The sequence below is a fragment of the Eucyclogobius newberryi genome, unplaced genomic scaffold, assembly GCF_026437365.1.
Source record: "Eucyclogobius newberryi isolate DKJ021-1_F unplaced genomic scaffold, fEucNew1.0.hap1 SCAF_2, whole genome shotgun sequence".
Taxonomy (NCBI): domain Eukaryota; kingdom Metazoa; phylum Chordata; class Actinopteri; order Gobiiformes; family Gobiidae; genus Eucyclogobius; species Eucyclogobius newberryi.
Genome location: NW_027315834.1, coordinates 47,520,270 through 47,547,274, shown reverse-complemented (window position 1 = coordinate 47,547,274; position 27,005 = coordinate 47,520,270). Strand labels below are relative to the sequence as shown.

At 45.4% G+C, this 27,005-nt stretch overlaps 2 protein-coding genes across 2 annotated transcripts; one reads left to right on the top strand and one right to left on the bottom strand.

The window, feature by feature from the left end:
* Positions 1 to 9,605: 9,605 nt before the first annotated feature.
* On the top strand, positions 9,606 to 14,813 carry glipr1a (GLI pathogenesis-related 1a). Its single transcript, XM_072453542.1, has 5 exons — positions 9,606 to 9,770; positions 11,447 to 11,689; positions 11,780 to 11,898; positions 13,539 to 13,630; positions 13,968 to 14,813. Exons 1-5 carry the CDS (start codon positions 9,612 to 9,614, stop codon positions 14,111 to 14,113), a joined length of 759 nt encoding a protein of 252 aa, XP_072309643.1. The 5' UTR covers positions 9,606 to 9,611; the 3' UTR covers positions 14,114 to 14,813.
* Positions 14,814 to 16,296: 1,483 nt separating this feature from the next.
* Positions 16,297 to 25,817, bottom strand: krr1 (KRR1 small subunit processome component homolog). The gene is made up of 10 exons (XM_072453292.1): positions 25,742 to 25,817; positions 24,346 to 24,521; positions 23,728 to 23,862; positions 23,501 to 23,626; positions 21,586 to 21,669; positions 21,339 to 21,395; positions 19,740 to 19,910; positions 18,326 to 18,403; positions 18,149 to 18,245; positions 16,297 to 16,735 (listed from the first exon to the last, which is right to left on the bottom strand). The coding sequence occupies exons 1-10, from the start codon at positions 25,815 to 25,817 to the stop codon at positions 16,575 to 16,577; spliced, it is 1,161 nt and encodes a 386-aa protein (XP_072309393.1). The 3' UTR covers positions 16,297 to 16,574.
* Between the last annotated feature and the right edge of the window lie 1,188 nt (positions 25,818 to 27,005).

Here is a 27,005-nt window from a genome sequence, read left to right as displayed (position 1 = left end):
CCAAATCTGTTCAGGTGCAGGCCATACACCCGGTAGAGAAAGGGACGATGTGGGGGGACGTGTCCACTCGGCCGCTGGACAGATGTGGTGGGCGTGTCCACTCGGCCGCTGGACAGATGTGGGGGGACGTGTCCACTCGGCCGCTGGACAGATGTGGTGGGCGTGTCCACTCGGCCGCTGGACAGATGTGGGGGGACGTGTCCACTCGGCCGCTGGACAGATGTGGTGGGCGTGTCCACTTGGCCGCTGGACAGATGTGGGGGGGTGTGCACTCGGCCGCTGGACAGATGTGGGGGGCGTGTCCACTCGGCCGCTGGACAGATGTGGGGGCGTGTCCACTCGGCCGCTGGACAGATGTGGTGGGCGTGTCCACTTGGCCGCTGGACAGATGTGGGGGCGTGTCCACTCGGCCGCTGGACAGATGTGGGGGCGTGTCCACTCGGCCGCTGGACAGATGTGGGGGCGTGTCCACTCGGCCGCTGGACAGATGAAACTAATACACAGGTGTAATTGATTCAATAAAGTGATTGCATCTATGAGCAGTGTTGGGAAAGTTCACTTTCTACATGAACTAGTTCAGTTCATAGTTCACACATTTTAAAATGAACTAGTTCAGTTCATAGTTCATAATTCAAAATTTTGAACTAAGTTCACAGCTCCAAAAAATTAGTTCAGTTATTTTTTTCAATATTATGCAATAATTGTTCTAAATTATTTCCACAGCCCAAATACAACCACAGGCAGCAATTATTTTATTAGTTTATTGCTGAAAATATGTGATTTCATCTTCATATCCAATTTTTAATCCTTACACAACCAGGATTTACATTCACATTGAAGGGACAGACTTCCCCATGTGTTGCTGTCCATTCAGCACCACAGAATATTCTCAAAAACATGAGGGAAAACTTGCTGGGCAAAGTTTGCACAGAAATGTTAGATTGTTCCATCCTCACCGACCTTATCATAAAACTCACGTAACTGGTCGTAGGGCGACTCCTGCTGTTCTGTTGACAACACGTTGCGGTCGCGTCCGTGCTGCTTTTTGTTTTGATGCACGTGCGCAGTGCGGTGCAACACGCCAAATCTCTGTCTCCGCGATCTATCGCCTCTACAACTCTGGAGCTCTCACACTTGCCAGACACAGGCTCTTTTTGGGCAACTTAACGGTGTTTTTCGCCTGGAAGTCTCTAGAAATCTGACACTTTATTGAAGGAAAGCAAAAAGAACGTAGGTGCCGTTCACAGACACCAGAATGAACGCGTTCATATTATCGTTCTTCAGCAGTAACACTGTTCGTTAAGTTCACGTTCACCAAAATTATGAACGTGTTCATGAACTTTTGTTCAATGAACGCGTTCAAGCACAACACTGTATATAAGTCTGTTGTATTGTTTGGTGCGTCTTTCAGGAGCGAGTCTGCAGGTGAGCCAGGACCCCAGGGAGGAGTCTTAAGTCTTCCATTGACAAGAGTATTTACAGAGCACCTCATGACCCTGGCACCTGACCAGTATTTGGAAAGTGACCTCACTTACAGGCTTGTACAGGCTGTACAAGGTACAGCCTGTACCTTATAAGATAAGATAATCCTTTATTGTCCCACATGGGGAAATTTCATTGGTGCAACGCAGGTAGATACAGAGGTAGATCCAGAAGAACAGATCACTTATAAGAAGTCTGAAAAACACTTTCAGTAGAAGATCTCCTATAAATAAATAAAAACTCCCATCGACAAATAAATAAATAAATAAATACATAAATACCATTGCATGTGATCACGACAGTAATTGCACATGAATATGTGTCATGACGGCACATGGATTACACATGAATTTCAACAGTAATTGCACATATGACAGAATTGCACATGGTTAGGTCAGTATTGCACGTGTTCAGGACTAACAGTGTTTGTTATAAAGTCTGACAGCAGCAGAAGGAAAGACCTGCGAAACGTCTCCTTCACACAGCGAGGGTGGATCAGTCTCTCACTGAAGCTGCTCTCCAGAGCGGACAGAGTGTCCTGCAGGGGACAGAGTGTCCTGCAGGGGGTGACACTCATGGTCCAGCATAGATGTGAATCTAGCCAGGACCCTCCTGTCCCCCACCTCCTGCACCGAGTCCAGAGCACAGCCCAGGACGGAGCTGGACTTCTTAATGACTTTGTCCAGCTTCTTCCTCTCCCTCTCTGTGATGCTGCTGCTCCAGCAGGCCACACCTACAGGAGCTGATGCCGCTCGATCACTCCAATATGACGTGGCCTTTGGGGCCTTTGGGGCCTTTGGGGCCTTCGTATTTGCACAACTGTATCGTCCTCTCAATCGTCCGTCTGGCACCAGCAGGAGGCCGGTCCATGTTTAGTTCTGACTCTGGCACCAGCAGGAGGCCGGACCATGTTTAGTCTTGACTCTGGGCACCAGCAGGAGGCCGGTCCATGTTTAGTCCTGACTCTGGCACCAGCAGGAGGCCGTCCATGTTTAGTCCTGACTCTGGCACCAGCAGGAGGCCGGTCCATGTTTAGTCCTGACTCTGGCACCAGTAGGAGGCCGGACCATGTTTAGTCTTGACTCTGGCACCAGCAGGAGGCCGGTCCATGTTTAGTCCTGACTCTGGCACCAGCAGGAGGCCGGTCCATGTTTAGTCCTGACTCTGGCACCAGCAGGAGGCCGGTCCATGTTTAGTCCTGACTCTGGCACCAGCAGGAGGCCGGTCCATGTTTAGTCCTGACTCTGGCACCAGCAGGAGGCCGGTCCATGTTTAGTCCTGACTCTGGCACCAGCAGGAGGCCGGCCCCTGAGAACAGGACTAATGTGATGGTACTTCCTGGTTCTAGTCAGGACCCGAGCAGCAGCGTTCTGGATGAACTGCAGCTGTTTTACAGCTCGTTTGGAGAGACCAGTGAGCGGCCGTTACAGTCTAATCTACTGGAGACAAACGCATGGATAAGTCTCTCCAAGTCTGGTTTAGACACTATATTTTTGATTTTGTCAATGTTTTTTAGATGATAAAAAGCTGCTGATGTTACTGATTTGACATGTCAAAGTTCAAGTCTGAGTCCATTATTACCCCCAGATTTATAACTTGGTCTGTAGGTTTTAGAGCGAGACTCTGGAGGTGACGCTGACACTTTCTCTTTGTTTCTGTGACAAAGACCAGTCTTGTCTGAGTTCAGCTGGAGAAAGTTGTTTTGCCTCCACAAACTGACTCTGGCACCAGCAGGAGGCCCTCTGGCACCAGCAGGAGGCCCTCTGGCACCAGCAGGAGGCCGGTCCACAAACTGATCTGTTGGATGCAGTGACAGAGTGAATCTACTGGTCCATAGTCACCTGCGACAGTGAAACATAGATCTGACACATTTTCACCACGTATCAACTGACCCAACGGCAGCATGTAGAGGTTGAACAGAAGGGGACCCAGGACTGACCCTTGGGGCACTCCACAGGTCAGGGTCATGTGGTCGGAGACACAGCTACCAATTTCAACAAAGTACTTCCTGTCTTCCAGATAGGACCTTAACCAGTTTAGGGCAGTGCCAGTGATGCCCACCCAGTCCTCTAGTCTCTGTAAGAGGATCCCATGATCGACAGTGTCAAAAGCAGCACTCAGATCTAACAGAATTAAGACTGAGGCTTTGCCCGTGTCAGTGTTCAGGCGGATGTCATTTGTCACCTTGACAAGAGCAGTCTCAGTGCTGTGATGAGGTCTAAAACCTGACTGAAAAACATCAAATGAGTTGTTTATTAAGAGGAAATCTGTGAGCTGTTGGTAAACAACCTTTTCAAGGACTTTGCCCCAAAATGGCAGATTAGAGATGGGCCGGTAATGACTCAGTACTGCGGCATCAAGACTGCTCTTCTTTAGGAGAGGCTTTATGACCGCAGTTTTCAAAGACATTGGGAATGTTCCAGATTGAAGCGACATGTTAACTATGTGAGTGAGTGGTGCTAACAAACTGTTCAGCACAGACTTTAGAAATCTGGTGGGTAACACATCAAGGCAGCATGTAGATGAACTCAGACTGGTGATGATCTCATGGACAGTTTTGTCAGTTACTGGTGCAAAGTGAGTTAGTTCTAAGTGTCTTGATGGTTTTAGGGTAATTTTTGCATTGTGGGATTTATAGCATTTTTAATGGCCTGAACTTTGTTATTAAAGAATAATATAAACTCATTACACTTGATGTGGAAATGAGTTCTAACGGCAGCTGAGCTGGAGGGTTTGTTCATCTGTTACTGTGGCAACAGGACACGCCAGTTGTGACTGCAATGTCCAGTGATTTCATTACAGGCCTTTGGTCATAGAACAGGAGTAAATAAAGATCCACCTTTTGAGAAAACATCCTGTGCCTGTTGTTGATTTGCCTGTAACAGTATGAATCATATAAGTGAGTGTCTGCGTAATGACACTCGCCGCGTTTCAACTCCTTAACCGAAGTTATACCTCATTACGATCGCTTTCACTGTCTCATTATTGCTATTACTTTTGACATTTGAACAACTTGTACTTTTTGTAGTATTTACAAAAGTATCAGTACTTTTTCCCATTGAAATGAATGGGGCATTGAACACAATTCATTTTTTCGACAAATATTCATCTTTCCACACTTCAAAACACTTTCAACACATTCAAAATTCAACAAATTAGTACTTACACACATGAAGTACTCTTACACACATGAAGTACTCTTACACACATGAAGTACTACTTACACACATGAAGTACTCTTACACACATGAAGTACTACTTACACACATGAAGTACTCTTACACACATGAAGTACTCTTACACACATGAAGTACTCTTACACACATGAAGTACTCTTACACACATGTAGTACTCTTACACACATGAAGTACTCTTAGACACATGAAGTACTCTTACACACATGTAGTACTCTTACACACATGTAGTACTCTTACACACATGAAGTACTCTTACACACATGTAGTACTCTTACACACATGTAGTACTCTTACACACATGAAGTACTCTTACACACATGTAGTACTCTTACACACATGAAGTACTCTTACACACATGTAGTACTCTTACACACATGTAGTACTCTTACACACATGTAGTACTTTTACACAAATTCAGCAATTTTACACAACTAAACTACTTTACTCAACTTCACACTTCAACAAATTAGTACTACACACATGTAGTACTCTTCAACACATGTAGTAGTCTTATACAAATCGTGTACTCTTACACACATGCAGTACTTTCACACACATGCAGTACTTTTACACACAAAAGTACTTTTACACAAAAAAGTACTTTTTCCACAAATTTTGCACAATCACACTTCTTTACACAACTAAACTACTTTACACAACTTCACACTTCAACAAATTAGTACTTACACATATGTAGTACTATTACACACTTTTTGCAAGATTGCAGACACTCACAATAGCTTCAGCCATTGCAAATTATCTAGTTTGCACCTGGATATATTTAAGATGTAAGACAAGATAAGTCTTTATTTGTCCACACAATGGGGAAAGTTCGGTGTTGCAACACAAGTAGATACAGAAGTAAAAGGATAGATAACTTATAGGAAGCTTTAAAAAACTCTCTTAATAGAAAAAAATCTTATAAACAAAACTCTTAAAGACATATTCTTAATAAGGAAGAGAAAATAAACAAATACAAATAATAATAATAAAATAAAATAAGATAAGAATAAGAATTATAGTGGCAAAAGTACATTCTTATTTACAGCAGTTATATGCGTAAGAGTATGACAGTATTACACATGATTAAGTCAGTATTGCACATGGGTATGACAGTATTGCACATGTCAGTATTGCACATGGGTATGACAGTATTGCACATGTCAGTATTGCACATGAGTATGACAGTATTGCACATGAGTATGACAGTATTGCACATGTCAGTATTGCACATGGGTATGACAGTATTGCACATGTCAGTATTGCACATGAGTATGACAGTATTGCACATGAGTATGACAGTATTGCACATGTCAGTATTGCACATGGGTATGACAGTATTGCACATGTCAGTATTGCACATGAGTATGACAGTATTGCACATGAGTATGACAGTATTGCACATGTCAGTATTGCACATGGTATGTCAGTATTGCACATGGTTAAGTCAGTAGTGCACATGTCAGTATTGCACATGAATATGTCAGTATTGCACATGGGCATGACAGTATTGCACATGTCAGTATTGCACATGAGTATGACAGTATTGCACATGAGTATGACAGTATTGCACATGTCAGTATTGCACATGAGTATGACAGTATTGCACATGTCAGTATTGCACATGAGTATGACAGTATTGCACATGACAGTATTGCACATGAGTATGACAGTATTGCACATGTCAGTATTGCACATGGGTATGACAGTATTGCACATGTCAGTATTGCACATGAGTATGACAGTATTGCACATGAGTATGACAGTATTGCACATGTCAGTATTGCACATGGTATGTCAGTATTGCACATGGTTAAGTCAGTAGTGCACATGTCAGTATTGCACATGAATATGTCAGTATTGCACATGGGCATGACAGTATTGCACATGTCAGTATTGCACATGAGTATGACAGTATTGCACATGAGTATGACAGTATTGCACATGTCAGTATTGCACATGAGTATGACAGTATTGCACATGTCAGTATTGCACATGAGTATGACAGTATTGCACATGTCAGTATTGCACATGAGTATGACAGTATTGCACATGTCAGTATTGCACATGAGTATGACAGTATTGCACATGTCAGTATTGCACATGGGTATGACAGTATTGCACATGTCAGTATTGCACATGGTTAAGTCAGTAGTGCACATGTCAGTATTGCACATGAATATGTCAGTATTGCACATGGGCATGACAGTATTGCACATGTCAGTATTGCACATGAGTATGACAGTATTGCACATGAGTATGACAGTATTGCACATGTCAGTATTGCACATGAGTATGACAGTATTGCACATGTCAGTATTGCACATGAGTATGACAGTATTGCACATGTCAGTATTGCACATGAGTATGACAGTATTGCACATGTCAGTATTGCACATGAGTATGACAGTATTGCACATGTCAGTATTGCACATGGGTATGACAGTATTGCACATGTCAGTATTGCACATGGTATGTCAGTATTGCACATGGTTAAGTCAGTAGTGCACATGTCAGTATTGCACATGAATATGTCAGTATTGCACATGGGCATGACAGTATTGCACATGTCAGTATTGCACATGAGTATGACAGTATTGCACATGAGTATGACAGTATTGCACATGTCAGTATTGCACATGAGTATGACAGTATTGCACATGTCAGTATTGCACATGAGTATGACAGTATTGCACATGAGTATGTCAGTATTGCACATGAGTATGACAGTATTGCACATGTCAGTATTGCACATGAGTATGACAGTATTGCACATGTCAGTATTGCACATGGTATGTCAGTATTGCACATGGTTAAGTCAGTGTTTGTTGTAGAGTGTGACAGCAGCAGAAGGACAGACCGGTGAAACGTCTCCTTCACGCGCTCTGTGGACTATCGTCTGTGGAGCTGAACATGGCGTGTTTCACTCCAGGTCTGGAGGGTTTTGATTCGATTTCAACCAACGAGGCCCAACGTCCTTTGACCCATTGTTCAAGAGCGTCCTTTGTTCAGTGTGAATCTTCTCATCCAGGAGTTGCTTATTCTTGGATCCTTGCATCAAACGGAGAGGCCCAAGTGTGCACGCTCGTGTCTCCACTGTCCACTGCGTTGTCCAGGGTCCCTGAAGATGTGAAGGACGTCCAGCTCATGGTCCAACATGTCCGTGGATCATCTAAAGCCACGTGTGGGACCTCCTGAAGCTCAGACCCAGTTCTGCTCTTCTAAAGTTGTGACAGAAAGTGGATTTGTCTGGGTTTTTTAAACGTTTTTGGTCAGTTTGTCTCCGTGCTGGATCACAATCTAATCCCTGTTGTATTTAGATGATTGAAGACGGCGCCTAAACAGACAAATCTTATAGGAGTCATCGGAATTCCAGAGGCGTGTAGAGTATCTTCAACGTGTGCTTAAGTGAGTGTTAAAATATTATCACAAACGTTTGATAATCCAAAGACAGAACAGACGAAAACACATGATGACATGTGAAGATGAGGTGAAAGAAGCGCAAATGTTCAGGTCGTTTCATATCGTCGCCTGAAGCTTTTGTCACTCGTGCGCAGTAACGAGTGACAAACACCTTCTGTCACTAAAACCAGCCCTGGAGAAGCACAAAGACGACCTGAACATAGTTAGTTTAGTCTTTATTTGTCAGGACCATGTACAAAATCAGAGAAAAGATGATCTGCACCAGATTTAGCTCCTGCTACTTTCCGTCCCTGGGCAGGTGAATACATCAGACGAATAAAAGTACACGTTTCAATACAATTACAACACATTTCATTCTTAACATTAGCTCAGTGAAATACACTATAAAACAAATACATTTTTAAGAGTTACAGAATTAATACAGACAGACAGTTAAAAACTAGGTCGGCTGATGTTAAGATAAGATAATCCTTTATTGTCCCACATGGGGAAATTTCATTGTTGCAACGCAGGTAGATACAGAGGAAAAGAACGGATCACTTATAGAAAGTTTAAAAAACACTCTTAATAGAAAAACTCTTATAAACAAAAACTCTTATAGACAAAACCTCCCATTTCCCAACAAGGGATGGAGGGGAAAAATAAATAAAGATACAAATAAAATAAAAATAAAATATAAAGATAAAAATAAAATAAATATAAAATATAATAAAAAACAGCTAGCGTAAGACAAGATAATATTAATGTTGTTGTTGGCACTAATAACGATGTTGGCACCATTGATTATCCAGGATGTGCTTTTTCAAGTTTCGAGTGAAGTTATTAATATCTAGAGACAATTTCAGACTCTCTGGGAGTCGATTCCACCGTCTGATCATTAAAAAAGAAAAGGCCGATTGTGCGAAGGCCGAGGATCTTTTCAGGACGGTGCAGTTTCTGCTGCTGTGGAGCGGCTCCGTCCAGTCGTTTGTTCAGAGCAAAGTTGGACACATTTTTTCAAGGAGGTGAAGCAGCATTAACATCATTATTATTAAGGATTTTGAAAAGAGTTCTTAGATTCGAAAATAAGATAAAATTGTCAAAACTGAGCATTTTGTATTTACTAAGGATGTTGCACTGGTGATAACAAAGTGTTTTTTTGTAAATTGCCTTTAGTGCTTGGTCATAGAGAGATTAGAGAGATTTGAGGTCCATCTTAACAAACGTGTGATGAAACAAAGAAGCAGCGCTCACTTTTTATCCATTTATCTCTTTGTACTTTTACTGTTTTGTGACTTATGTCTGCTGTTTATCTGGTGAACTTCATACAAATGACAAATATAAATATCGACGTTCACCTACTTTTTCTGACCGAACTGAGAGTCTTTTCACCGAACACTCTTTCCCTCTTCAAACCCATGAACAAAGCGCTTGCCTCGGCGTGAATGTCTCAACTCTTGCTTCACCTTCTTTACTTCCTCTTCCTCTTCCTCTTCCTCTTCCTGTCGTCTACACACGGCGACGCTGACGATGGTGGCGGTCCTGTGGCTCTTGGCCGCGGGTCTCTCTCTCGGCTGCGGTGCGACGCTGCCCGACGTCGGCGACGGGACCTTCATCGAGGCGTGTCTGAGGGAGCACAACGGGGCCCGCGCCGGGGTCCGGCCGCCCGCCACAGACATGACGCGTATGGTCAGTCCTCTGCGGGTGTTTCAGGCGAGGGACGAGAGAGTACGGGAATCCTGCAAATACTCACGTTTTGGGTAGTTGTACTTGAGTATAATTCTAGGCATGAAATTGGAATGAGTTACAATCAAACAAAAGGGTTTAAATAAATGAAACGTGGTAAAGAAAAATATATTTTGAATTTTAAAAAAGAATAGACAATGTTTTAGCTTTGAAATGTCACTTTCTGTTTGTAATTGATGACATCACACCAGGAAATTGCCCTGAAACTCATCTAATGCCACAGTTCTTTTAATTTGACAAATAAAAATATATTAGAGCGACTTTATTTTGTTGAATTAATGTTAAGAGAATCAACATTAACATTAATGTTAAGAGAATCAAAAGTTGTTTCTTTTGTATAAATTCTGTATAAACTTTGACTGGAGTGAGTGTCCCTGGTGTGATGTCACTTCAATATACACAATAGAACCAGAACAGGACCAGACCGGACTAAGCAGACAGAGAAAATGAGAAAAATAAAAGAATGAAGAATCAAGGCACCGTAAACCCAACCAAACGTCCCACTGAGTCCTTCAAATTTGTCCATTTTCAGTTCAATGCCAAATGTGAGTTTTTCCAAGATAATCCGTCTGTCCAGTCCTTTTTTCACTTTTTCACCACTGCCAAGAGTATGTCCCAGCGGTTTATCGTGTCCATGGCAGGAGTCCTCAGGTTCCAAATCCAAGAGGAATGTCCAAAACTGTTGGTAGTGCATCCTAAATTTCAGTCCAAAAAACGGGCAGTCTCCTCCCCGGCGGGTGGAGTTCAGCGTCGCGCCGTGGACCGCCTCCAGGGAGGGTCCGAGGTAAACAAGGGCCGTGCGGAGATCTCGGCGCCAGGTGAGATCGGCGCCAGGTGAGATCGGCGCAGGGCTGAGATCGGCGCCAGGTGAGATCGGCGCCAGGTGAGATCGGCGCCAGGCTGAGATCGGCGCCGGGCTGAAATCAGGCGGTAGGACGCAGCACTAAACCTTTTAATGGAAGATCGTAAAGGGAAGGAACTGACCACGCCCCCCTGCTGCACGCTGCACATACCTTCATTTTTCCCACAAATCCAATCTCCCACATGGATGAGTGTTTAGTCAGCCAGCCCCGCCCACATTCTGTTCGAATGCGTAAGGGTCTGGACCCCGAGTCAGAGCCAATGAAGTCGTCGGTCATCCATTTACCGACCAATCCCAGGCCGAGGTTTTAACGTGTCACATTGAGATGCAGAAGTAGCTTTTCACCCCCGTTCCATTCAAGATGGCGGACCCGGCTCGTGACCCGGCTCGTGACCCGGCTCGTGACCCGGCTCGTAATATCCGGTTAAGCGTGTGGTGTGGCCTCACTTCTGGGTTCATGTGATCGGTTCTGTCTCTGTCTCAGACACAGTTTTGATAAGTCGTCTGTCAAAACGTGTTGGGAACGGCTGGTCAGGCAACAATAAAGGTGCATTATGTCACTTTTCTGGTGCAGAGTTTGCATGTTTCTCCCTGTGTCTGGGTGGGTTTCCTCCATCCGGAACAAGCCCAGAATGGGTCAAATGCAGAGGAGGGATTTCCCTACGGGGACGAAAAAAGTCTCATTTCAGGTTTTCCATTCGTCGCAAAATAGTTCAAAATGTAATTGCGCAAAGTCAAAACCGTCTCGTCGTTGCAGTCGTGGGACGCTGGTTTGGCGGCGATCGCTCGGTCCTGGGCCAGGCGCTGCGTCTTCCAGCACAGCCCGGGGCCCTCGGAGCACCCGCGCTTCTCCTCGCTCGGGGAGAACCTGTGGGTGGGCGCGCCTCCCTCGCACTTCAGCGTCTCCTTGGCCATTGGAGGCTGGGTCAACGAGACGCGGGACTACTCCTACCACACCGACTCCTGCCGGCCGGGACGCATGTGCGGACACTACACTCAGGTCAGTGCGGCGGCTCGGGGGGCGGAGAGCGGCGGGACACGCCAATAGCACCCATTACGAGTGTGTGATGAAGGGCATGTCCCTGTGCAGGTGGTTTGGGCTCGATCCAACAGAGTGGGCTGTGCCGTCCACCTCTGTCCCAACGGCATCCAACAAACCGGCTTCAGCTCGCAACCGGGAGCCAACTTTGTCTGCAACTACGGCCCCGCGTAAGTCTTTTATTCTGAAACTACGGCCCCCCGTAAGTCTTTTATTCTGACACTACGGCCCCGCGTAAGTCTTTTATTCTGAAACTACGGCCCCGCGTAAGTCTTTTATTCTGAAACTACGGCCCCCCGTAAGTCTTTTATTCTGACACTACGGCCCCGCGTAAGTCTTTTATTCTGAAACTACGGCCCCGCGTAAGTCTTTTATTCTGAAACTACGGCCCCGCGTAAGTCTTTTATTCTGAAACTACGGCCCCGCGTAAGTCTTTTATTCTGAAACTACGGCCCCCCGTAAGTCTTTTATTCTGAAACTACGGCCCCCCGTAAGTCTTTTATTCTGACACTACGGCCCCGCGTAAGTCTTTTATTCTGAAACTACGGCCCCGCGTAAGTCTTTTATTCTGAAACTACGGCCCCGCGTAAGTCTTTTATTCTGAAACTACGGCCCCGCGTAAGTCTTTTATTCTGAAACTACGGCCCCGCGTAAGTCTTTTATTCTGAAACTACGGCCCCGCGTAAGTCTTTTATTCTGACACTACGGCCCCGCGTAAGTCTTTTATTCTGAAACTACGGCCCCGCGTAAGTCTTTTATTCTGAAACTACGGCCCCGCGTAAGTCTTTTATTCTGAAACTACGGCCCCGCGTAAGTCTTTTATTCTGAAACTACGGCCCCGCGTAAGTCTTTTATTCTGAAACTACGGCCCCGCGTAAGTCTTTTATTCTGAAACTACGGCCCCGCGTAAGTCTTTTATTCTGAAACTACGGCCCCGCGTAAGTCTTTTATTCTGAAACTACGGCCCCGCGTAAGTCTTTTATTCTGAAACTACGGCCCCGCGTAAGTCTTTTATTCTGAAACTACGGCCCCGCGTAAGTCTTTTATTCTGAAACTACGGCCCCGCGTAAGTCTTTTATTCTGAAACTACGGCCCCGCGTAAGTCTTTTATTCTGAAACTACGGCCCCGCGTAAGTCTTTTATTCTGAAACTACGGCCCCCCGTAAGTCTTTTATTCTGAAACTACGGCCCCCCGTAAGTCTTTTATTCTGACACTACGGCCCCGCGTAAGTCTTTTATTCTGAAACTACGGCCCCGCGTAAGTCTTTTATTCTGAAACTACGGCCCCGCGTAAGTCTTTTATTCTGAAACTACGGCCCCGCGTAAGTCTTTTATTCTGAAACTACGGCCCCCCGTAAGTCTTTTATTCTGAAACTACGGCCCCGCGTAAGTCTTTTATTCTGGAACTACGGCCCCGCGTAAGTCTTTTATTCTGAAACTACGGCCCCGCGTAAGTCTTTTATTCTGAAACTACGGCCCCGCGTAAGTCTTTTATTCTGAAACTACGGCCCCGCGTAAGTCTTTTATTCTGAAACTACGGCCCCGCGTAAGTCTTTTATTCTGAAACTACGGCCCCGCGTAAGTCTTTTATTCTGAAACTACGGCCCCGCGTAAGTCTTTTATTCTGAAACTACGGCCCCGCGTAAGTCTTTTATTCTGAAACTACGGCCCCGCGTAAGTCTTTTATTCTGAAACTACGGCCCCGCGTAAGTCTTTTATTCTGAAACTACGGCCCCGCGTAAGTCTGCTTTACGTAGAACACTAAATAAATAGGACGTAACATTGTGACCGACGCCGTTTGTCTTTTCAGTGGAAACGTGATCGGTCAGAAGCCTTTTCGGACGGGTGGCGCCGCCTGCTCCGAGTGCGAGGCCAGCGCCGCCTGTGACGAGCGACTCTGCGGTAAGAGCCGGATCCAAACGTGTCATTCAAACACAACACCAGAGGAAACACCAAGAGGTAAATAAAGTCAGGTTAATGAGGCCTTTTTGACGGCTTCACGTTCGAGTTTTTGGAACGATCACAGTGAGTACACAGCAGTGGGGGCGGGGATAGGGGGTAGGTGGAAACGGTAAGTTGCAGTTCAAAACAGGATTTGTTCAAACGAGCAGGAATCAATAAAAATACAACTCTGAGTTCTTTGTTACTCGGGCACTCTCACATGATCTATTGTGCAATGTATTGAGCCATCGTGAAATACCGACGCTTCTGTTTCTTGTTCTGGACCTGTTTCTTGCAGGCGGCGGCCGGGACCCGGACCGGGCCGAGGCCTCTGGGTCAGGCGTCGTTTCAGTTCTGATCATTCGTCCCGTGGCTCTGCTCGGCGCCGTCATCGCCGCCGTCGCAGTCAAACACTTTTATCCAGACGTTTTCTGCTACGATTAAAACGGCTTTTTAATTCAATTCAATGTATTTTTGTAACGCCCAAAATCACAACAGCAGTCGTCTCAAAGTTCATAGGGACTTGGCAATGTCCCAGGGTCCTCTGTCCTTAGAATCTCCTTCTCGGCTCCTTCTCGGCTCCTTCTCGGCCAAAAATTACAACTTTTACAAGTTTAAAACGAGACCAATGTCGGTCTCTGGTTGTGTTATTTTCTGCTTATTTATTAATCCCTGACAAACAAATCATTTAATAATCATTTACTAGGGTTAATATTACGCCTTATTCTAAAAGCCTTTGATTCTGTGGATCTTTGTGTTCTCTTGAATCGTCCGGATGTTTTTGAGTTCAGATTATCTCTAACAAATAAGAGCTCAAGCTGTTATCTTAATAAAGGTGTTCCTCAAGGGTCTGTCCTTGGACCACTGTTATGTTATGTTGTTAGGACCCTGGGACATCGTCCCTCGCCACCACAGACATTGTTGATTCATTTCTCCCTGTGGCCCTCAGAGGCAACTGCTGTTGTGATTTTGGGCCTTACAAAAATAAATTGATTTGATTTGATTTACATTGATATAAACTCATTTGGTCATAATCTGAAACACAGTAGCCTGCACTTGGACGTGGATGATGTGATCCTACGTGCAAGAGCGCCCTCTGCTGCACACCTGACTCAGAATATTCATGTCATTCCATCCAACATAGTTGTGCTAATTTAATGTTAATGAATTAAAATAAAACAAATGTATACTGTGTTTTGTGTATAAAGAGTTGAGCATGTGTCGCCTTCAGCAGAAGCACCAGACGGAACCAAAAGAAACCAAATCACACCTATTAAAAAGCTGTTTCTTTTATTTATATGACAAATGTAGTATTACAACTTTTGGCAATTTTAGTTCATAATAATGGGCCCAGGGATGGACAATATCAACAAAAATATACATTTCTTGATCATATTCAGAAGATATTTTCACAAAGCATCAGGAACGTGCTGAAATGTGTCGCACAAAATGTGACCAGACCGTAAATTAAAATTTCACAATTACACTTGATGTTTGTCTCTTGAATTATATTAGATTTTTCCCTGATTCAGCATTTCTCCAAAACAATTCAAATAGCTCTTTTTTCCATGTATTCCACCTCCAAACTGACCCAGGACTCACTGAGCTACACGCGGCTAACCGTTTTAAAGCAGCTCATGACGTTTCATGTGCATCGCTCGTTTTAAGACGCGCGTCGACTAAACGCAGCACGGAAACCTCCGGATCTTCACATCCGACATCACAAATCTGGGAACTTGAAAGCGAGTGTTTTTGTGTGGCTCAGAGAAAACGAGAAAAAGAATTAAAGAAACGACAATGAATAACTGTTCTTGATGAAGGAACAGCATTAGAACACGGTTAAAAGCTTTACAATGTCACTTCTATTAAGACATGACATAATTAGTTGTTTTATAAACGTCAGCGTCACATATGACTTTGTTTACGTTAGAGACTGGATCCAAAATGGCCGCAGGTGTGGTAAAGGTCACATGGCGGGCCTCAGGGTCGGGCCGTCCTCAGGCAGAACGAACATTTTCACCTTGAACGTCGTTGTGAGTCGCTGTGACGGTTAAATATGTGTTTTCGGGGCGTTTGAAGTGTCTGCCGTCGCCCCCTGCTGTCTCTGGGCGGAACATCAACTGGCAAACTCTCCTGAGAAACCCTGGCTCTTTTTTTACATTGTCAAATATAATGCGTTTTCTCATTTTGAGTTTGTTTTGTGGAAAGAATCAGTGGTAAATATTTATCGTAGTAAATATTTATCGCAGTTTTACTTCCGTTAACTTTCAGTTTGTTATCATTGTGATGTCATCAGTGTGCGACACAGACGGTTTACACTCACACTTTTCTGACAGTTTAAACCATGGTTGGACTAAATAAAGGTGTTTTATGGTATTATTGTGTCAGATCAGAACTGTGGTGTAATTCATGTGGACTTTTGGCTCTTGTTTACTTTCTGGTTGCTCGGTAACAGTTGTGGAATCACCTCTATCGGTGTCATATTTGTGCAACCAGGAAGTTGAATTATTAAACTTTACACAAACGGTCACACAATGGGAACAGATGGTCAAAATGTTTAGTCAAATCTGAAATATAAATGTGTTTCACTGCGTTTTCGTGAAATACAAAAAAGAAAAAAAAAGAAGGAAAAAAAAAAGCGTTTGCGTCCGTTCTCTGACAGTGTATTTTCAGGCGGGAGCAGCAGGGGGAGCTCTAACACCTGCAGGGGGAGCTCTAACACCAGCGTTACAGAGTTCTGCTTGAACACGACACAGTACAGATGCTTCACAGGACAAATGAGAGAAAAACATCCATGGATATCCACACGCAGGGGTCAGTATTTGTCCAGGTGAGCGGCGACATGACACGCCCACCGCCGCCCGCCCACACATAATCTGGTGTTTTGACCGCCCTCAGACTCTTCTCAGCCTTTGTGCTTCTTCTTGTTCTTCTTGTTCGTCTTGTTCTTTGCCGCGGCGGCGCTGTCGGGTTCGGGCTTCGCCGGAGGAGCGCCCAGTTTTTTAGTTTTGGCCCTTTTCACTTTCTCTTTCAGCGCCTCGATGTCCAACTTTCCCTCGGACGCAGCTGCAAAAGAAGATGAGATGAGATAACCTTTAAAATTCCAGTGTCGGAACGCAAATAAACGGCAAACGGTGAAAAATTATCGTGTTTCGATAATCGTCGCCTGGACAAAAAAGACTCTAAAAGAACATTTTAAAAAGAAAATGAGGCGACTTCCTGACTCCTGATACTTTTGACCATCCTGATGAAATAAGGCTCCGTTTTAGTGAATGAATGAAAACAAAGTAACAAACAAACAAAAGTGTTTTTTTTAATTTTTATGTTTTAAGCGTTTGCGTCCGTTCTCTGACAGTGTATTTTCAGCAGGGAGCTGCAGGGGGAGCGCTAACACCTGCAGGGGGAGCTCTAACACCAGCAGGGGGAGCTCTAACACCTGCAGGGGGAGCGCTAACACCAGCAGGGGGAGCGCTAACACCAGCAGGGGGAGCGCTAACACCAGCAGGGGGAGCGCTAACACCTGCAGGGGGAGCTCTAACACCTGCAGGGGGAGCTCTAACACCAGCAGGGGGAGCGCTAACACCTGCAGGGGGAGCTCTAACACCTGCAGGGGGAGCTCTAACACCAGCAGGGGGAGCTCTAACACCAGCAGGGGGAGCGCTAACACCTGCAGGGGGAGCTAACACCTGCAGGGGGAGCTCTAACACCTGCAGGGGGAGCTCTAACACCAGCAGGGGGAGCGCTAACACCTGCAGGGGGAGCTCTAACACCTGCAGGGGGAGCTCTAACACCTGCAGGGGGAGCTCTAACACCTGCAGGGGGAGCGCTAACACCTGCAGGGGGAGCTCTAACACCAGCAGGGGGAGCTCTAACACCAGCAGGGGGAGCTCTAACCAGAGCAGGGGGAGCTCTAACACCTGCAGGGGGAGCTCTAACACCAGCAGGGGGAGCTCTAACACCAGCAGGGGGAGCAGGGGGAGCTCTAACACCAACAGGGGGAGCTCTAACACCAGCAGGGGGAGCTCTAACACCAGCAGGGGGAGCTCTAACACCAGCAGGGGGAGCTCTAACACCTGCAGGGGGAGCTCTAACACCTGCAGGGGGAGCTCTAACACCAGCAGGGGGAGCTCTAACACCAGCAGGGGGAGCTCTAACACCAGCGTTACTGAGTTCTGCTTGAAAACGACACAGTACAGATGCTTCGCAGGACAAATGAGAGAAAAACGCTGATTGTTCTTTAATTGTACGTTTCTACCCTTTTTTGCACAGCGATTCCTAAACTTTTAAAGTAGTAAGTACAGTGTGAATTATTACCATTGTACTTTCTTGTTTTCATAGTATTGCCGACTACAATTGTCCTTAAAAAACTCGGATTGTGTTTCATGTACACATTTTGATCATATCGTTTTGCAATCCATCAGTAATGGCCATAATGTGTTCTTCATCTGACTGAATGACTTTTGTGTTCCGTATCTTTACCTTTGTGGCTTTTCTGGAGCAGGGGCTTCTCTTTTGGAGGAACGAAGGCCCTGTTCCTCTCTTCTTGTTTCTTGGTCAGAGCTTCAGTCTGTTTGACCTGAAAAGAGTTGAGACCCAATGAACAACGCGAGAACATCCAAAACATCGACTTCATGTTCCGTCATCTGAAGCACCGACCTTGATCTCCTCCATTTTCTTCCTTCGTTTGACACTTTCTCTGAGGAAGAACTCTCCAGAAGCCAGCTCCTGATCCACCTGCACCAACACAGAAGGTCCCAGACTTTAGAAAGAACAGAGGGAGGGTGGAACAGCCTGGTCCTGGTTCTAACAGACGGGGGGGTGGAACAGCCTGGTCCTGGTTCTAACAGACGGGGGGGGTGGAACAGCCTGGTCCTGGTTCTAACAGAGGGGGGGTGGAACAGCTTCGTCCTGGTTCTAACAGAGGGGGGGTGGAAAAGCCTCGTCCTGGTTCTAACAGAGGGGGGGGTGGAACAGCCTCGTCCTGGTTCTAACAGAGGGGGGGTGGCAAAGCCTGGTCCTGGTTCTAACAGAGGGGGGGGTGGAACAGCCTGGTCCTGGTTCTAACAGAGGGGGGGTGGCACAGCCTCGTCCTGGTTCTAACAGAGGGGGGTGGAACAGCCTGGTCCTGGTTCTAACAGAGGGGGGTGGGACAGCCTCGTCCTGGTTCTAATAGAGGGGGGGGGGTGGCACAGCCTCGTCCTGGTTCTAACAGAGGGGGGGTGGAACAGCCTTGTCCTGATTCTAACAGAGGGATGGAACAGCCTGGTCCTGGTTCTAACAGAGGGGGGTGGGACAGCCTCGTCCTGGTTCTAACAGAGGGGGGGGTGGCACAGCCTCGTCCTGGTTCTAACAGAGGGGGGGTGGAACAGCCTCGTCCTGGTTCTAACAGAGGGGGTGGTGGAACAGCCTCGTCCTGGTTCTAACAGAGGGGGGGTGGAAAAGCCTGGTCCTGGTTCTAACAGAGGGGGGGTGGAACAGCCTCGTCCTGGTTCTAACAGAGGGGGGTGGAAAAGCCTGGTCCTGGTTCTAACAGAGGGGGGGGGTGGAACAGCCTCGTCCTGGTTCTAACAGAGGGGGGGGTGGCACAACCTCGTCCTGGTTCTAACAGAGGGGGGGGTGGCACAACCTTGTCCTGGTTCTAACAGAGGGGGGGTGGGACAGCCTCGTCCTGGTTCTAACAGAGGGGGGGGTGGAACAGCCTCGTCCTGGTTCTAACAGAGGGGGTGGTGGAACAGCCTCGTCCTGGTTCTAACAGAGGGGGGGGTGGAACAGCCTCGTCCTGGTTCTAACAGAGGGGGGGTGGCACAGCCTCGTCCTGGTTCTAACAGAGGGGGGGTGGGACAGCCTCGTCCTGGTTCTAACAGAGGGGGGTGGCACAGCCTCGTCCTGGTTCTAACAGAGGGGGGGTGGCACAGCCTCGTTCTGGTTCTAACAGAGGGGGGGTGGCACAGCCTCGTTCTGGTTCTAACAGAGGGATGGAACAGCCTCGTCCTGGTTCTAACAGAGGGGGGTGGAAAAGCCTGTTCCTGGTTCTAACAGGGGGGGTGGAACAGCCTCGCCCTGGTCGTACCTTGCTCTGCGGCTGAGTGGGAGGGAACGGCGTGTACTCCTTCTTCACGCTCTTCTTTTTCGGTTCTTTCCGCTTGGTCAGGTTCTTGTGTTTGAATTTGGGCAGGAAGCGCTCCCAGCTCTCACTGCGCAGCTCGGGGTCTTTGGCCAGCTCCCGTTTGATCATCAGCGTCTGAAAACACAGAAAGTGTGACGCGTTTTGGGTTTCTGTTCTTACTCCTTAGGACACGTCGGTCTTGACTGGACGACAAGGACCATTTTTGTAATGTTTATAATTGTACTTCCTGGTCGGACATGAGCACAAATATGACATAGGTAGAGTAGTTCCACAGCTGTTACCATAGCAACCAGACTGTAAACAAGAGCCAAAGTCCACATAAACGACACAGTTCTGATGTGACACATGATAATACCATAAAACACCTTTATATAGTCCAACCATGGTTTAAACTGTCTGTGTCGCACACTGATGACATCACACTGATGACATCACAGAGGGATTCAGCTCCACTTCCTGTCATTTTACACTCTTATTTTTCCCAAATGCATTCACAAACTGCAACATGTGATAAAACTGTGATAAATGTGTGAAACTACAGTCTTTTATTCTTAATGTAATTGCACACTGTTCTTATAAAGTAAACGACTTTATAAAGTAAACGACTGGTCCAAACGCGCTGCTCTTTAAGCCACACCTCTTTTACGTCATAACTAATGGATACAGTGTTCATGACCGTTATCCTTTTGTATCAAGTGGATCAAGAGTAACCAGAGAAACACAAACTTGAGCCTTCATTTGACTGAACGTGTGAAGCTGCTGTTTTCCCTCAGCTCCAGTGTTTCTATCACACGTCAAGAACAAGGATGGAAAAGTCATCACTGGGATCAGCAGCATAAACTGAACTTTATGTCGTAAATGTGAGAGTTTAAACTGAACTTTATGTCGTAAATGTGAGTTTAAACTGAACTTTGTCGTAAATGTGAGAGTTTAAACTGAACTTTATGTCGTAAATGTGTGAGTTTAAACTGTACCTTTATGTCGTAAATGTGAGTTTAAACTGTACCTTTAAGTCATAAATGTGAGTTTAAACTGAACTTTGTCGTAAATGTGAGTTTAAATTGAACTTTGTCGTAAATGTGTGAGTTTAAACTGAACTTTATGTTGTAAATGTGAGTTTAAACTGTACCTTTAAGTCATAATTGTGAGTTTAAACTGAACTTTGTCTTAAATGTAAGTTTAAACTGAACTTTGTCGTAAATGTGAGTTTAAATTGAACTTTGTCGTAAATGTGTGAGTTGAAACTGAACTTTATGTTGTAAATGTGAGTTTAAACTGTACCTTTAAGTCATAATTGTGAGTTTAAACTGAACTTTGTCGTAAATGTAAGTTTAAACTGAACTTTGTCGTAAATGTGAGAGTTTAAACTGAACTTTGTCGTAAATGTGAGTTTAAACTGAACTTTGTCGTAAATGTGAGAGTTTAAACTGAACTTTGTCGTAAATGTGAGTTTAAACTGAACTTTGTCGTAAATGTGAGAGTTTAAACTGAACTTTGTCGTAAATGTGAGAGTTTAAACTGAACTTTATGTTTAAACTGTACCTTTATGTTGTAAATGGGGTGGATGTTCTTCATCGTTTCCATGACAACTTTGCGCACCTTTATAAAGAGAAACAACAGGAAAAACTCATGAACATCTTCTGGTAAAAACGGCTGTTGTCACTTTAATTCTGTTTTGAATGTTCACAATTTACAATGAAATCATTATTTATACAGCCCAAATGTGTGAGCAAAATTAATCAAAATGAGTCATGAAAATAAAGACAAATGTACACGAGAGATGTCTGACCTCCTTGAGTCCAGTGAAAGGGCCCAAAGCAGACACTGTGTTCCCCTGGACCATCACGTAACAGCTGGTCAACAGCTCCAGCGCCTGAACACACCAGAGACATGTGAGGACCATGTGAGAGACATGTGAGGACCATGTGAGGACCATGTGAAGACCATGTGAGGACCATGTGAGAGACATGTGAGGACCATGTGAGAGACATGTGAGAGACATGTGAGGACCATGTGAGGACCATGTGAGAGACATGTGAGGACCATGTGAGGACCATGTGAGAGACATGTGAGAGACATGTGAGAGACATGTGAGAGACATGTGAGGACCATGTGAGAGACATGTGAGGACCGTGTGAAGACCATGTGAGGACCATGTGAGAGACATGTGAGGACCATGTGAAGACCATGTGAGGACCATGTGAGAGACATGTGAGAGACATGTGAGGACCATGTGAAGACCATGTGAGGACCATGTGAGAGACATGTGAGGACCATGTGAAGACCATGTGAGGACCATGTGAGAGACATGTGAGAGACATGTGAGGACCATGTGAGGACCATGTGAGAGACATGTGAGGACCATGTGAAGACCATGTGAGGACCATGTGAGAGACATGTGAGGACCATGTGAAGACCATGTGAGGACCATGTGAGAGACATGTGAGGACCATGTGAAGACCATGTGAGAACCATGTGAGAGACATGTGAGGACCATGTGAAGACCGTGTGAAGACCATGTGAAGACCGTGTGAGAACCATGTGAGAGACATGTGAGAGACATGTGAGGACCATGTGAGGACCATGTGAGGACCATGTGAGGGACATGTGAGGGACATGTGAGGACCATGTGAGAGACATGTGAAGACCATGTGAGAGACATGTGATGACCATGTGAGAGACATGTGAGGACCATGTGAGAGACATGTGAGGACCATGTGAGAGACATGTGAGGACCATGTGAGGACCATGTGAGGACCATGTGAAGACCATGTGAGAGACATGTGAGGACCATGTGAGAGACATGTGAGGACCATGTGAGGACCATGTGAGAGACATGAGAGACATGTGAGGACCATGTGAAGACCATGTGAAGACCATGTGAAGACCATGTGAAGACCATGTGAAGACCATGTGAAGACCATGTGAGGACCATGTGAGGACCATGTGAGAGACATGTGAGGACCATGTGAGGACCATGTGAGGACCATGTGAAGACCATGTGAGAGACATGTGAGGACCATGTGAGAGACATGTGAGGACCATGTGAGAGACATGTGAGGACCATGTGAGGACCATGTGAGGACCATGTGAGGACCATGTGAGGACCATGTGAAGACCATGTGAAGACCATGTGAGAGACATGTGAAGACCATGTGAGGACCATGTGAGAGACATGTGAGGACCATGTGAGAGACATGTGAGGACCATGTGAGAGACCATGTGAGAGACATGTGAAGACCATGTGAGGACCATGTGAGAGACATGTGAGGACCATGTGAGAGACATGTGAGGACCATGTGAGAGACATGTGAGGACCATGTGAGAGACATGTGAAGACCATGTGAGGACCATGTGAGAGACATGTGAGGACCATGTGAGAGACATGTGAGGACCATGTGAGAGACATGTGAGGACCATGTGAAGACCATGTGAGGACCATGTGAGAGACATGTGAAGACCATGTGAGGACCATGTGAGAGACATGTGAGAGACATGTGAGAGACATGTGAGGACCATGTGAGAGACATGTGAGGACCATGTGAGAGACATGTGAGGACCATGTGAGAGACATGTGAGGACCATGTGAGAGACATGTGAGGACCATGTGAAGACCATGTGAGGACCATGTGAGGACCATGTGAGGACCATGTGAGGACCGTCGAGAGCACCGTCGAGAGCAGCGACAGTGCGTAGCGACCCACCTTGAGCGTGGACCCCTTGGGGCCGATGAGCCGCTGTCGCCGCTTCACAAACCGTTCCCTGTTCCTCACCAACGTCCCGATCTTGATGATGTCACAGGCCACATCGTCCTGCAGGATCCGCACCGCCTGAAGAACACGCAGAAGCACACGTGTGACCCGCACGCCTGACCCGCACGTGTCACCCGCACGCTCCTCGCTGCATGTGGTCAGCGCGCTCGGGCCCTCACCTGCTCAAAGGGCACGCTGCGGGCCAACAGCTTGATGAGGTCCCGGGCCTTCACGACGGCGAAAGGGTCGAAGGTCTTCTTAGTGGTGCAGACGGACATGCTGCCCTCGATCAGGTCCAGCGTGGCCTTCACGTGCTGGAGGGGACACACACACTTTTTAGAAATGTGAAGTATCAATATTTAAAACTCCGACACCTCAATCAGAGTCGATTTACCGTATTTTCTGGACTATAAGTCGCACCTTTTTTCATAGTTTTGGCCGGGGTGCGACTTATACTTATATTTATACTATACTTATACTCCGGAGTGACTTATATGTGTAATTATTTGTTATGTTCACACTTGCAACCGCATTTCATACTCCAGTGCCACTTATGTTTTTTTCTTCTCTATTCTAGTAAAAGTCGCTCCGGACTTTTACTCCGGAGCGACTTTTACTCGAGTGCGACTTATACTCCGGAAAATACGGTATCAAATATTCGGTGTACAAATTTGAATGTGAATTGTATTTCGGAGCGGCAGAAAACAAACGTCCTCGTGTCTCTGTGGGATGTCGCAGCTTTGGCAAAGGTAAACGCGCACGGATCGATTCGCCGGGCGAGTCGATGGGTCACTCACGCTGTCGTGCAGGGCGTTCTCCACCAGGGGCCAGCACTCCTTCAGATAGGCCTCTCTGTACTTGGGGAAGAGCGTGGCGAAGCTGCTCTCCTCCAGCAGGCCGCGGGGGTTGTCGTCCCTGGTGAAGCCGGGCTCCTTCCAGCCGTCCGGCACCGTCAGCAGCGCCGACTCGTCCCCTGAAACGACGAGGCGAATGGTTTGAGTTCACGTTAAACCGAGTGGAACAAACCGGGTTTAGAGCCGTCCGGACCGGGTCTTGAACCGGGTTTAGAGCCGTCCGGACCGGGTCTTGAACCGGGTTTACAGATCTGGAGATGCTTTTTATTTAACATGTAGAATAGTTTTTATCTGTGGTTTGCAAAGACGCTCCGTTCAGATATAGCAGCGTGACAGGAAGTCAACAAACATGCACTTTCTTTTCAAAATAAGACAAAAGGAGATTAAAAACGTTTAAATAACAAAACGGAAACAAACCTCATTCAGCATAAAGGAAAAAGACAAAAACAGGACAAATAACACTAGACAAGACAAATAATAATAATAATAAAAGTAATACTGAAAATACATACAAGATCAAGTAGATTATTAATAGAAACTAAATACATTTTTCACCAAACACACACTTACACACCTACTCAAGATCTAAAATATAAGTTTAGTTAAATACTGTCGTTACTGCGGTTACACAGAGGAACAAACACACATAACTGTTTCTGAATATTTCTGTCAATTGATATAGTTGGCTCTGTATTTAAGTCATATATACTTTCATTAAAGAGTCTGGATCTGACAAAAGGTCAAACCGTCTCCAGAAACATGATAAATAAAAGGTCAATGGAGACGCTCAACTACTCATAAAAAATACTTGGTACTTTTAAATAACAGGAAATACAGATAGTGAAGTAAAACGTAAACAACTTAATCAGATATACTTAAGTGCAGTTCTTTTACATTTGTGAAACATTTCAGCCAAACAATATAGACTTAAATGAACACAATTAGTTCATTAAAGGTGTTTTTATTGGACTGAAATACTTTAGTTTGAGGAGAAACGTGCCCTTTCACTGCAAAAGAGCACGTTTTTCAAGTGTTTTCAGTCCTATAAAAGCACCTGTAATTACGTCATTGCGTTTAAGTCTATTTTTTGGCCTGAAACGTTACACAGTGGAGCTTTAAGTCACTTCCCACCAATGAACACTCAATAAATCTGAAGTTAGATGGATAAAACTACAGCGCATGTTGCATTGGCGCGGCGTGTTTTGGTCGAACGTGCGTCGCTCCGGGATCTGACTCCGTAAAGCATCAAAACGCGGCGGTTTAATCGACTTTATTTCCTCGTGATCGAGTCGAAACTGCACGCGAAGAGTCAAACTGTCAGAAAACACGTGAAACTTGCCCTGGTTCTGGTTCTTTGCGTTGTTTTTATTCCTTTGAGAGTCGCTCACGCCGCCTTCCCCCGGGGGCGACGCCATTGTTGCGCGGAAGTGACGTAAGCACCACGTCTTTTCCGTTTCCGGTTAGACATTTGTGTAAATATATTGTTTCACCCGGTTATAAATTATGAGCGAGTCGGTTTAATGTCTTAAATTAATAATCAACCCAATTAGAAACAGTCACGTCAGAAATAGTTTTGGTTTGAGTTTTGTCACCTCTTTGTCACCACCAGAGGGCGCACTTTAATTTAAAATCGTAAATAAATTTCTACTTTGACAATGTTCAAATTTAGGGTAAGAATTGCATTCTATTTTGAACAGTTTGTGAAAGAATTCTATGAACAAATGCTAGTTTTGTTTAAGACTACATTTATTTCGAGTTTATAGGCAAAATTCGCAGGTCTTTCCTTCTGCTGCTGTCAGACTGTATAACAAACACTGTTAACCCTGAACATGTGCAATACCGACTTAACCAGGTGCAATACTGTCATATTCATGTGCAATACCGACTTAACCATGTGCAATACTGTCATATTCATGTGCAATTACTTTCATACTCCCATGCAATAATGTCACGTTCATGTGCATTTAACTGATGAAAATAGAGCATTTATTTTACCATTATTAGTATTATCTTGTTTTACGCTAGCGTTTTTTTTATTTTTCTCCTCTATTCCTTATTAGGAAATGATAGGTTCAGTCTATAAGAGTTTGTTTATAAGAGTGTTTTTTAAACTACCTATAAGTTCTCTCCTTTCCTCTGTATCTACCTGCGTTGCAACAATGAAATTTCCCCATGTCTAGACAATAAAGGAATATCTTATCTTTAACATGACTCAAAACTAGTCAACTACATCTAAGTTTTAATTGAAAAACATTGAGAATAGTTGACATAAAATGGATTGAAAATGACTCATTATAAATACAATCAGAACGAAATAGTTACAATTAAAGTACCCGAGCCTGGTCGAGTCAGAACCTTTAAAACATGTCGAATTTACTTCCGTTTACATTTATGAGTTTATTTGAACTGGAACAGTGCACATGGAGCAACATTTCTGTAAATGCACCAGTATCAGCTGTAGTTTAGCTTGGGCAAAAAGCATTAGTCACTGAATAAAAGCTTGAGCTCGGGTCCCGCGTCAGGTCCCGGGTCCCGCGTCAGGTCCCGGGTCCCGCGTCAGGTCCCGGGTCCCGCGTCAGGTCCCGGGTCCCGCGTCAGGTCCC

Bases quoted from the DNA above. Each gene is read 5' to 3' on its own strand.
- glipr1a (XM_072453542.1), top strand. From the start codon at position 9,612: ATGGTGGCGGTCCTGTGGCTCTTGGCCGCGGGTCTCTCTCTCGGCTGC. The intron at 11,690-11,779 runs GTCAGTGCGGCG...GTCCCTGTGCAG, and splicing joins TGTGCGGACACTACACTCAG to GTGGTTTGGGCTCGATCCAA. The intron at 11,899-13,538 runs GTAAGTCTTTTA...TTGTCTTTTCAG, and splicing joins GTCTGCAACTACGGCCCCGC to TGGAAACGTGATCGGTCAGA.
- krr1 (XM_072453292.1), bottom strand. From the start codon at position 25,817: ATGGCGTCGCCCCCGGGGGAAGGCGGCGTGAGCGACTCTCAAAGGAAT. The intron at 24,522-25,741 runs GCAAGTTTCACG...TCGTCGTTTCAG, and splicing joins CGCAAAGAACCAGAACCAGG to GGGACGAGTCGGCGCTGCTG. The intron at 16,736-18,148 runs GTAAAGATACGG...CTTCTTTTGCAG, and splicing joins GCTCCAGAAAAGCCACAAAG to CTGCGTCCGAGGGAAAGTTG.